The sequence below is a fragment of the Macrotis lagotis genome, chromosome X, assembly GCF_037893015.1.
Source record: "Macrotis lagotis isolate mMagLag1 chromosome X, bilby.v1.9.chrom.fasta, whole genome shotgun sequence".
In the NCBI taxonomy this organism is placed as follows: domain Eukaryota; kingdom Metazoa; phylum Chordata; class Mammalia; order Peramelemorphia; family Peramelidae; genus Macrotis; species Macrotis lagotis.
Window position 1 is genome coordinate 309,473,626 of NC_133666.1, and position 12,855 is coordinate 309,486,480.

A 12,855-nucleotide genomic window follows, 5' to 3' on the forward strand; every position below is an offset into this window, starting at 1 on the left:
CAGCATTCTTGAAAAATGAATATCACTGCCATTAGAGAACATTGAAATGCTTCACTACAGAAACCTTAGGTTTTTCAGATTTCTCAAATTTAAAAAAGAGATAAGTTGGCATCTACTTGGAAATTTAAAAAGTTCTTAACAATTGAATAGTAAAATAAAATCTTCATTTTATCAGTATAGCTATTCCATAGATGGAAATTTTTCCTTTTCTAATGGACATTATGGCATTAACCTTGAGATTAACTTTGGTATTCACATTTTTAAAACATAATCATAATTTACCTTGAGTCACATGTTCCATTTTATTGGCTGCCTTCATGCAGAAAATATACTACGTAACATTAATATTGTAAAGTCAGTGACGCACTGTATATTTTCTCTGTGAAGGGAGCATTCTGTACATTTTTTCATGTTTTACATCATGGTATTTTGAATAACCATGCTTCCATGTTCACATCAATTTTTTGTTTTTCAATTTATGCACAGCACTTGCTCTGAAATTTGGGGACTGAGTACACCAAATACGATAGATCAGTGGGATACAACAGGCCTTTACAGCTTCTCTGAACAAACCAGGTGAATATTCTGCCCTCTGTCGAATCATAGAGATCTTGTTGGGTGGGGGTGGGTTTGGAGGCTCTATCCATAGTGGGATGCTTTGCATAATTTTACTAGGATGTTTCCTTTTATGTCAGTTATATGGCATAGCATTTAAAACAACTGCGTGCCTGTAATTAAAGTACATTAAATGTTTCAGCTGATGTTTTGACCAATGAAATTCTAGTTCTGAAATACTCTTTAAAAGGAATGGGAAATTTGATAATGCACATTCTTTTAGTTTGAGGTTAGATTATTACTTTAATATTCTACAGTAGGCCTGATCCTTATGAATCATTTTTTAAAAAACTGGTAAATGGCCAGTTTATCTAAATTTAATTTAGTATCATTTCATATACCAATTAATAGTGGGTAAAGTAATTTATAAAGCCCCTTATACCACAGTTAATTCTAGGGGAACTAATTTTTATTTTTACCTTCTTTTCATCATCTTACCAGCTTCTCCAGCACATTGATGTTTGTCTTTTTTCATCTCATCACTATCATCATCTGCATTTATGTGTGAAATTATGCAGTATATGTTAATTTTCGAAAGAATCACAACTGTTAATTTATATTAGTTTAGGCTGCATTCACATTAATGTAGATATTTAACAAACTCACACTACTGTAAAAATGTGCCTTCACAGTTCATTTTTGTGTTGATTCTTCGTTTTTGTTTTTGTTTTGTTTTGTTTTACCACCTGCAGCACTTGCAGATTGGATTGCTGTCAGGTTTGTTGACTAATAGCAGTAATATTTCCTAAATGTCCTTAAACAAAAGCATTCATGATAGCAGCATAATCCTCTGAAGGCAGAAGTTGAGGACGAGTGTCAAGTACAGATATGTATAATGTTATTTAATGAAACTTCATATTTTGTCTAAAGAATTCATTAACATCTGTGTCATTTTTATAAGACACATCTATTTCTACTAACTTAATTGCTTTTAACTAGTTCATTAAATAGGACACATCTTTCAACTTTATTTGTGCTGTACTACTTAGCAGAATTGAACTTTCTTTCATTCTTTGTCATATTATACTAATGAAACCTTAACTGAGAATCTTTTTTTAAAAAAAATTAATTTCCTCCTTTTCTCCCTTCCTTCCATTATTTCCCCACTCCCTCTCCACAGGTCTCTTGATGGTCGTCTACAGGTATCTCATCGAAAAGGATTGCCACATGTTATTTACTGCCGCTTGTGGCGCTGGCCAGATCTTCACAGTCACCATGAACTTAAAGCAATTGAAAACTGTGAATATGCTTTTAATCTTAAAAAGGATGAAGTTTGTGTAAATCCATACCATTACCAGCGAGTGGAGACTCCAGGTAAGAAGATTATTAGTTTCTTTTTCAATCTTTTTGTATTAGAATTAAACACATATAAGCTATATTTATCCACTCATTATTTGGAGTTATTTTAATGTTAAATGGAGAAAGCATAATGAACTAAAATTCTAACATGAAAATAAATGAATCTGCCCATATCTTTACATTTAATTTTTTTTTTCATGGTAGCCTGAATGTGATAATTTTAAAAATTTTGAATTTATAGAAGAAAAATATATAACTGACATTTTAAGAAAAACCTTGGACCGTGTAAACAAATATTCTCTTGTTACACTCTGGAAGTACTGATTTAGACAGCATTGATTTGGACTTTGTTTTAACTGAACTGGTTTATTTTCACCTTAGGGGATTTATATTCCAAGTAATAGATTGTTTCCAAGCACTGGTGAAGAACTCTAGAAAGCCAATTAATGTCACTCTTTGTATACAATTAAGTTTTGAATTATGAATTGCTTTTACCTAGTTTTAAAATTGTTGTCAGAACTTTAACTCTGCAGTGCTATATTTCTTCATTAATGGCATATTTTACAAAGTTAAACTGGCCTATTTAGTATTAATAAAATGACATCTGAGTTTTTCATGCTTTATTGTTGACATTTCAAATTTAACATTAATGTAAATTTCTTGAAACTTTTCAGTTTTGCCTCCTGTGTTAGTGCCACGGCATACTGAGATTCTAACAGAACTACCCCCACTGGATGACTACACCCATTCCATTCCAGAAAACACTAATTTCCCAGCAGGAATTGAGCCCCAGAGTAATTATATACCAGGTATTTATTGTTGTTCTTTTATTCCCCTGAAGTTCTTAGGATATTATATTTCTTAATCACTAAAGTTTTATGTAATTTTTTGTTTACTTTTATATATATATACACACACACACACCCATACACACACACACACACACACACACACACACTTAATGTTACCAGATTTTAGACTAACTGGTAGTAGTAATACTGATGGTGTTTGGGATGTGTAAGCTTGTTGTTAAAAATTTTTTAAATATATAAAGGAAAAATTTTAGCTTTGATATTTTTTCCTATAATTAGCCACTGCAACTGTGACAAAGAAACAAAGGGATACATCTTAATCTGTCTTGATTTTCAAGATGAGTGGGAGTGGTATTGGTAAAAGTGAATAAATGGTATAAAAACAATGATGCCTTTTATATGGGGCTTTAAACTTCTAAATAATTTTTTTTGTTAATAGTTCTAAATTTCATTTGTGATCTAGTTAGAAAGAAGGTAAACTTTAAAATCTGAAGGACCCTGGGTCAAGTTCTTCCTCTGATAAATTCTAATTGGTTATACAACCCTGGGCATATCTTTTAACCTCATAGTGTTCGCAGACAACTTCCTGAGACTTAAGTTTCAGATAATTGCACATCTGTACAAGTGTAAGTTCTTATATTAGTGAGAAAAGTTCTAACTTGACCGTGATCATAGCTAGAACTTGAATATATCCTTGACTTTCAATCAGCCATGTTGACATTCGTGGAATTAAAATGGTAAGAGACTATGGATAAAGTTACTTTGGAAAAAGAGTCAGGAGACCTATAGATTCTTCAAATTTGTGGCCTTAGACAAGTTACTTAACACCTTAGGTCTCATTTCTATCATTCTTAAAATAAAATGGCTAAATTAGATGGGCTCCATTCTAATTCTTTATATACTGGGGCTTTAGAGTTTTCCTTTCCTGGATACCTTTCTCATTTTAATTCCTTTTTCTTTCCATCTCCACTTACCCTCAGAATTCCAAGAGAGTGACATTAACATTCAAAGGATTAACAAAGTAGAATATTTATTCTCAGTTTTTCTCTTTCTTACCCTAATATTTCTCCATTCTACTTATTTTTTTTCTCTTTAGGGAAGCTGATACCAAGTAAGGATCCTAAGAGTTCCAACTTCAGCTCTCTTCTAAAGTAAGGGATGTAGCAAAATGATCCAAGATCTTTTTTTGAGACTTTCTTCTTAATGACCCTATGAATAGATTAAGTTAATGAAGTTAAACTAGGAGAAAGCAAGAAGTGTAGTTTAACTCTTTAAAAAATAATTTTTTCCTTTTACATGTAAAATGATTTTCATTATTTTTTAATTTTGAATTTCTAATTCCTATCCCTTCTCATCAAGAAGGAAGGCAGTTTTATATGGATTTTATAGGTGCAATCATGCAAAACAAATTTCCATATTGATCCTGTAGTTAAAAGAAAATATAGGAACCCCCCCCCCCCCACTGAAAAATAAAGAAAATTTTAAAAATATGCTTCAAGCTACATTCAGCCATTATCAGTTTTTTCTCTGGAGCTGGATAACATTTTTCATCATGAATCCTTTGGAATTATCTTGGCTCTTTGTGTAGCTGAGAATAGCTAAGTCATTCACAGTTGATCACTGTACAGTATAGCTATAATTAGTACACTATTCTTCTGGTTCTGCTCACTTCCCTTAGTATTAGTTCATACAAATCCAGGTTTTTCTGAAAGCATCCTGCTCATCATTTCTTATAACATTATAGTATTCCATCACAGTCACATACCACAAATTGTTTCTCCCATCCCCAGTTGATGAATACCCTCCCAATTTCCAACTTTGCCACTACAGAAAGAGCTGCTAAAATGTAAAATGTGTGTCTGTGTGTGTGTGTGTATTGCAAGGCAATGGGGTTAAGTGACTTGCCCAAAATCACACAGCTAGGTATTCTGAGGCTGGATTTGAACTCTGGTCCTCCTGACTCCAGGGGCAGTGCTCTATCCACTGCACCCCCAGCTGCCCCGGCTATAAATATTTTTGTACATATAGGTATTTTCCCTTTTTTTTCGTTAATTCTCTTTGGGATATAGAAACCTAGGAGTGGAATTGCTGGACCAGGAGGTAAAAATAGTTTTATAATCCTTTAGGCATCCAAATTGCTCTCCAGAATTATTGAGCCATTTCACAATTCCACCAACAGTGCATTAGTTCCCCCATTTTCCATGTCTTCTCCAATACTTGACACTTTATTTTTCTATCATATTATCCTATCTGATATGTGTTAGATGGTTTATCAAAGTTATTTTAATTTCCATTTCTTTAGTAGTGATTCAGAGCATTTTTTCCATTTTCCTTTTGTATCCTATAGATAGCTTTGACTTCTGAAAACTGCTTGTTTATGTCCTTTGGCCATTAATCAGTTGCAGAATGCCTTTTATTCTTATAAATTTGATCCATCTCTATATATTTTAGAAATGAGACTGTTATCAGATAAATTTGCTGTTAAAGTTTTTTCACTTTGTTTTGCTTCTAACTACTCAGTCCACCACATCTGCCCTCCCTTCTGTCTGCCCCACCCACTTATTCCTCTTCCTCTCTCAATTCCCTGTAGAGTAAAATACCTTTGGAGCCAGTTCCAATATCAGTAAGATTCACAGTTTATCTGCCACTCCCCCCATCCCATCTTACTTTCTATTGTAAAAGCTCCTTTTGTGCCTTTTATGTGAGATAATTTTCCACATTCTACCTTTCCCCTTCTTCCAAAATATCCCTCTTATCCCTTAATTATATTGTTTTAGATTTCATCCCATCTAGTCAATTCACACTTGTGCCCTTTAATGTTTACATTTTCTAAATGCCCTAATGATGATAAAGTTCTTAGAAGGATTAAGTGTCATATTCCCATTTAACTTTATTGAGCTCTTCATAACTCATAAGTTCTTTCTTTTTTTTTATTTGTTTTTGCAAAACAGTGGGGTTAAGTGACTTGCCCTAGGTTTTTCAAAGGTCCTCTCTTTCATTAATTATCCAATTTTACTTTGTGAAGGATTATGCTTTGCTGAATGAGTTTATTCTTGGTTGTAATCCTAGCTCCTTTGCCCTCTGCAGTGTCATCTTCCTACTCTTTCATTCCCTTAATGTAAAAGTTGCTAAATTTTGTATTATCCTGACTGTGGCTTCACAATGTTAGAATTGTTTCTTTCTGGCTGCTTAAAACATTTTTCTCCTTGACCTTGGAGTTTTGGGATTTGACTGTAGGATTCCTAAGAGTTTTCATTTTTGACATCTCTTTTAAGGAGCTACCATTTGGTAGCTTTTTTCCCCCCTTTTCTTTATTTTTTTTAAGTTTTTGGAAGGCAGTGGGGTTAAGTTACTTGCCCAAGGTCACACAGCTAGGTATGTGTCTGAGTCTGGATTTCAACTCAGGTTCTCCTGACTCTAGGGCTGGTGCTGTATCCACTGTGCCACCTAGCAGTAGATTCTTTCAATTTTTCTTTTACCGTTTGGGTTTAGAATTTCATAGAAGTTTTCCTTGATTTCTTGAAAGATAATCTAGGATTTTTTTAGGTTGTTTTTTTTTTTGCAAGGCTAATGGGGTTAAGTGGCTTGCCCAAAGCCACACAGCTAGGATTAAGTGTCTGAGGTCGGATTTGAACTCAGATCCTCCTGACTGACTCCAGGGCCAGTGCTCTATCCACAGGGCCACCTAGCTGTGATCTAGGATTTTTTGTTTTTGTTGTTGGGTTTTTTTTTTATCATGACTTTCAGGTAGTTCAATAGTTTTAAAAATAATTCTCCTGAATCTAATTTCCAGGTCAGTTGTTTTTCCCATGAGATATTTCACATTGTGTTCTATCTTTTGGTTTATGTTTTACCTTCTAGTTCTAGGCTGTCTGGATAGTTTTTCTTGATAATTTCTTGCAATATGATTTCTTTTTTTGATCATGGTATTCAATTATTCCAGTAAATTATCTCTCCTTGATCAGTTCTTCGAGTCAGTTGTTTTTCCAAAGAGGTATTTCACATTTTCTTCTTTTTTTCTTTTGATTTGATTTTATTGTTTCTTGATGTCTTATGTCTCATATCATTAGCTTTTGCTTACTCAATTTTATTAAGTTAGGGCTCTTTTATTACAATCAAATCTTTTAAGGTGAGGCATGATTAATTGATCATTAAACATTTATTAAGTGCCTGCTTTGTGCCATTTTCTGTGCTAAATCTGGGAGGATCCAAAAAGAGGCAAAAGATGACCCTGCCTTCAAAGAGCTTACAGTCATAGCAAACCCTTTTATTTCATACATCTAGACTTTAGTAACTATGTAGTTAGCATTGTCAGCCTAAGTTTTTTATTGGTAGAAGTTAGAACTGAAGAATTTTCTATAATGATATATATTGTTTGTATATTTGCCTTAAAACTTACAAAGTATTTTGCATACATTATCTCATTTTTTTATTGCAACCCTGAAATGTCCATGTAAGACAACTAGAAAGTATCATAAATAGAATTTTGAAATTTTTCAAACTCCCAAGTATGATGAATGATTAAGAATTTTCCAATGTTTGGATCTTATATTAAAATAATAATAATAACTAAAAATAATAGTATCCCTTGAAGCAAACTAATAGCAAAGTCGGGCAAACCAACCCATAAAGCTTGCAGCAGAATTCAATTCTGTACCTTTACCCCTAGGTCTGTTGCCTTAAAAGATTTAAACAACAGGTTTAAGCTTAGGTTCCAAAAATAGGGAAAAGTGCTGCAATATTCTATGTTACTTCAGTGTCCTGTGTCAGGATAGAGATCAGTCAGATAATTGAGGAACAGAGGAAACTGGGGCATACTTGTGAGTGGCTATGCATTGTTGCTGTCTATTGTATTGCCTGAGGGAAAGAGCCCAGCATCCATTTGGGACTAGTTCTGTCCTTCTCAGAAGTCTTTTGAGGCAGAGACCCTGGGCTGGTGACCTGTTAATTGTCTTGGGTGTGGAGGAAACTGAGACAGCTTTGACCTCTAGGTCTCAGAAAACCTTCCATCAGAAGGGAGGGAGTCAGAGTGTGAGAAGCAGGGGAAAAATAAAGGGAAAGACGTAAGATTTTTCAAAATTCTCAGGGGGAAGAAAATAAGTAGATAAACCAACAAGAGGCTATTAATGACAGTAGGGAATATGGTGTCCAGATGAGCTAAAAGACTTTAGGCTGCTGTAAATAAATGTTACCAAAAAAAAAAATGAATAAACACCTGATGAAACTGTGGAAGCAGAACAGGATGTTCTTCATTTGTTTAAGAAAGAAATGAGAATTGGCAAAATGGAATTTATGGCCTGCACAGCAGAAATATTGGCAGAATAGAAGAATTTAAATCCATGGTGACAGGTTTTACTAAAGAAACAAAATAGAGAATAACTTATTGGAAATTCAAATTAACAGAAATGAAGGGAAATCTGAGAGAAGTAAGAAGTAAAATTAAAATAAACCTTGATCTTAATTCAAGAACATAAGAGTATTTTGGTGCTATAGGACCTTTACCTTTTTCCTTGATCTCTTTAAGAGTAGGTGGGTTAAAGTTTTTGTATATTCTCCCAAATTACTTTCCAAGATTGTTATATTCATTTACAGATTTATCAACAGGACACCATTATACCCATTTTCTCATAAACTCTCCAGTATTTACAATTTTTTTTGTTATTTTTGCCACTCTAAAATGTATGAGATGCAGCCTGAGAATTGTTTTAATTTGCCTTTCTCTTATTATTAGCAATCTGGAAAAATTTTTTTTGTTGGATTGTAGATAACCTGTATTTCTTTTCTTGAGACTTGCCTATTCATACCCTTAGATCACTTGTCAATTAGGGAATGATTTTTAATCTTGTAGATTTAAATCAGTTGTTTCTGTGTCTTAGCAATGACATCTTTATCAGAGAAGTTTTCTATAAAAATTTAATTCCTTTTTTTAATATTGTCTTAATTTTATATAACAAAAATATTTTCTGTAAGGCTTTGTCTCATTTGCTCATGATTTTTTCTCCCATTCATAATTCAATAGATAATTTTTTCCATGTTTCTCTCATTTATGATGTGAGCTTTATATCTATCCTCTCTCCATTTGGAACTTCTCTTGGTATAAAATGTGAGGGGTTTCCTTATTGTCCATATTTTCAATTTCAAATTTAATTTTTCCATATTGTCCTATTTTCCCAGTAATTTTTTTCCTTATCCCATCATTTGTGACCCTTTGTATTGACTAAACACTTGAGTACTAGTTAGTATATGAAAATAAAATTGAAATAATTTCCACTCAAGGAGCTTATATTCTGCGTGCGTGTGTGTGTGTGTGTGTGTGTGTGTGTGTGTGTGTGTGTGTGTGTGTAAATAAGTCAATATACAGCAGTTTCAGAAGGGAGAGAACACTGACAACCAAAGAAAATAAGGGGCAAACTGGAAAGACCTGTACAAAGCATCACCTGAACTTTGGAGATGGCATGTCTAATTTGGGGAGAGTAAGTAGCCTAGTTTATTAGAAAATAGTTTTGACAAAATATGTAGAAACCAGATTATTGAAAACTTTAAATCTTGGGCTATTTTGTTTGTTTTAGACTAGAGACAGTTAATGCACTGATTTTTGTTTGGGATAGTGATGTGGCCAGATGAATTCTTAGGAATATTGATTTGGTATCTTGGAGACAAGGGAAAGGGACAAATTCAGCATGATTCCTAGCTTTTGGATCTCTCTCTCTCTCGTTAATGATCTCAGCACAAGTTTGATGGGAGAAATTGTTTAAAAGAAACTTAATTCTGCTTTTGATATGTCAAATTTGAATTTTTGACAGAATATCCCAGTTGTGGAGATAACAATCAATAGTTGGCCAGGTGGAACTAGAATTTCAAGAGAGAAATAATGTGTGTGTGTGTGTGTGTGTGTGGTTGAGGAATCTACCTAAAAACAATTTAAATCAATTTTGAGTTGAGGAGATAACTGAAAGAATGTAGAAAGAAAAAAAGGTTCAAGTTAGAATCTTTAAAAATATCCATACTTAGTGGGTGGGAAATGAATGTAGATCTGGAGTAGGCAGATAGGAAAGAGAAACCAAGAGAAGAAAACAAATCTTTGCAGTAGGGAATTAATGTCAGAGATAGAGACAGGGTAGATAAAGTCTGAAAAGGATATTAGATATAACTGATGAGATACTGGTGGCAACCTGAGGAAATGGTTCTAGTAGAAGGGTGAAGACAACAACCAAATTGCATGAGATTGAGAAATAATGGAAGTTGAGGAAATAGAGCATAGATGGCCAGAAAATTAGCTATGAAAGAGAAGTACAAGACAATAGCTTGAGAGGACTGGATCATATTTTTTTTTTAAGAATAGGGGAGACTGGAGAATGCTTAGAGATACCAGGGAAGTATTTGATGAATGAGGGGATTGTGGAGAGAGATGGGAACATTCCCAGATGAGACAGAAGGGGATAAAAGAGCACAAGTAGAGGTATTGACTTTGACCAGTAGAAATGCCACCCAAACTTTTCAGATACGGATTTTTTTTTTCAAGAAAAGTAAAAAGGTTTGTATAAGAGACATGAGGGAGGAAAAGAAGATTTGGATATATCACTACAAAAAGTGTAGTAGTATCGAGAGAAAGAATTATGCAGGAAGCAATAAAAAAATTAAAGTGAGATTAAAGAAATTTGTAGTACACCCACTTAGCATATATAGGTGGGTGACTTCCAGAAGTATGGATTAATATTGTACATCAGTAGGATTTGTGATGGCAGATGGTACTATATATATATCTGTATATCTATATATATCTATATCTATGTAGATATAGATATATATATAGATATAGATATAGATATAGATATCTATATCTATCTATCTATCTATATATATATAAAATCCTGGTTTGGGGATGGGGATGGTATGACTGCTATGTTAGAATAGGGAAGATCATTGATTTGGAACTGGAATGACTTAGAGATCATCCAGTTAAATTCACACAGTTGTTAATGTAAATAGGAGGGTTTGTTCTGTAGGTATTCTGATTCCAATCTAGTGCTTTTTTCCCCCCATTGTACCATGTGGATTCGAGTATACAGAAGAGTGTTTTTTTGAACTGGTGAACCATAGGATCAGAATGTGAAGTTAATATGCGGTGAGAGTAGATGTGATGATGTGGGAGGAAACAAAGAAGTGGAGGTGTTGTGGTTTTCGATGAAGATGAAGATTGGCTTAAGGAAGAATGGTTGGTGAAAGTAGGAAAAGAGCAGTCAATGATTTGATTTTATATTAGCTATAAATAAAAGGTTTTATAAAACTTAACTATTTAAATTAACTTTTTGCAATAAAAGTATCTTCAGTTTATCTGTTTCTAGAATTACTTTAATGGATATGTTTTACCTTTTTCTTATTAGAGTATCAAAATATTATCTTAAGAAAATTTTATTTACGTGCTAACATTACAATTTTATTAAAGGGCTAAAGTCTATTACCAAAGAGAAGTATAAGGCTTATGGATTAGAAAATTCAAAGCAAATTTTTTTGTTGTTGATCATAATTTTTTCTTCTTTGATATTTGGAGTTAAGATTTCTTTAGGAAATAGATGTTTTATGGCTATGCTTTCCCTTAAATTACCTCCCTTAAAAAACTTTACCTGTTGCTGATTATCACATAAAATTGAAATTGCTATATTAGCTAGGGTTTTTTTTAATGGAAAATATTTTTTCCTGGTCACAAAGAAAATGACATATGTTTACCTAATCTATCATTTTGCCTCTGTCTTATGTGTTTCAGAGTTATTTAATTCTATTCTAAATATTTGGAAGTCATTAAAAGAATTTTATAGACTCTCAGTGGTCATTTAGTTAACCAAATATCTGGAAAGGAATTCCTTTACCATCTTGCTGGGCAATGAAGATTCAGAAGAAAATGAATGTCCCTACTGACAAGGAGCTATCAGGGGAGACAGCATGCACATAAGCAAGTGCTTACAGATCTATGTAAAATTAAATATGATTTAATTTTGAGAGAGAAAACAGTAGTAGTAGTTGGGGGAATCATTAATGGACAATAAAAATGTGATGCTTGAGCTAAGTGTTTACAGAAATAAAGAATTATAAAAGGCAGAAGTGATGGGACAACAAAAAAATGATGTGAATCAGTTTGGCCCCTGAATTGTGGGTGTTCCAAGCACTGTTTGAATATCTTTGATCAGAGAGAATAAATACAAGCTAGCCCATTTCCTTTTTGGATAGCTTGATATGTTAGGAAGTATTTTTTCTTATGTGAATCTTAAAACTGTCTCTTTTCATCTTCTATTGGTTTGAAAGAACACTAGAGAGATAGCTTTTCAGACTGAACTCAGGTCATTTGTGAAAAAACTCAAATAACATATGAAGAATTAATATCTTTTTAATATTGTAAATATTTTAAAAAACTGTCTGAATTCCCTATATTTTTCTATTGATCACCTTTTAAGAACATAAGTTAGCTTTCAGTTTTCTATTAGTAAGAAAAACTTTTGTATGGGCTGATGAAATACAGATATTGACTCAGAGAATATACTTACAGTAATTATCCAGGGATGTAAAATTTTTAGCAGTGAATTTGACCTTTTGAAGAAATAAATTAAACATTTCATTGACAGGTTTGGACAGGAACCTATTTTTGTCCTGTTATATGAATACATGGTGTCTCAATTACTGTTTGAGGGGTTTGTTATCTAATAGGAGGAAATGGGTACATTTCAAATGATATGTCTGATGTGTTTAAATTTTTTTTAGAAACACCACCCCCTGGGTATATCAGTGAAGATGGAGAAACAAGTGATCAACAATTAAACCAAAGTATGGATACAGGTATTTAAAATTTTTTCTTTGGAAAAAATTGGCATGGATAATACCATGGAAGAGATCAAGCCACTTCTTAAAATAAATTAAGAATTTTGCATAGAATTTCAGGGTTTTTTAATAGCATAGCTTTTGTGTATGTGTACACATGCCTTTATGTTTATAAAAATTTATCTTCTCTACATCTCCAAACAACCTGAAATTGGTTTAAGTTAGCTCTAACTGGGTATGGTAATACAAACCTATAATCCCTGCTACTGAAGAGGTTTTCAGATTTTTTTGAACCTAGGAATTCTGTCCGATGCCAGGC

The 12,855-nt window shown here is 33.1% G+C and overlaps 1 protein-coding gene across 5 annotated transcripts in view; it reads left to right on the forward strand.

Annotated features, from left to right (window-relative positions):
* The window catches only part of SMAD2 (SMAD family member 2), a 91,886-nt gene that overhangs the window by 52,985 nt on the left and 26,046 nt on the right, over positions 1 to 12,855 (forward strand). For 4 of the 5 annotated variants that reach the window (XM_074202383.1, XM_074202381.1, XM_074202385.1 and 1 more), the window contains exons 3-6: positions 487 to 576; positions 1,736 to 1,929; positions 2,589 to 2,723; positions 12,480 to 12,554. In XM_074202383.1, coding sequence (XP_074058484.1) covers positions 487 to 576; positions 1,736 to 1,929; positions 2,589 to 2,723; positions 12,480 to 12,554 — 494 coding nt within the window. The remainder of the gene's footprint in view (positions 1 to 486; positions 577 to 1,735; positions 1,930 to 2,588; positions 2,724 to 12,479; positions 12,555 to 12,855) is intronic. The other variant, XM_074202384.1, reaches the window with a different exon arrangement.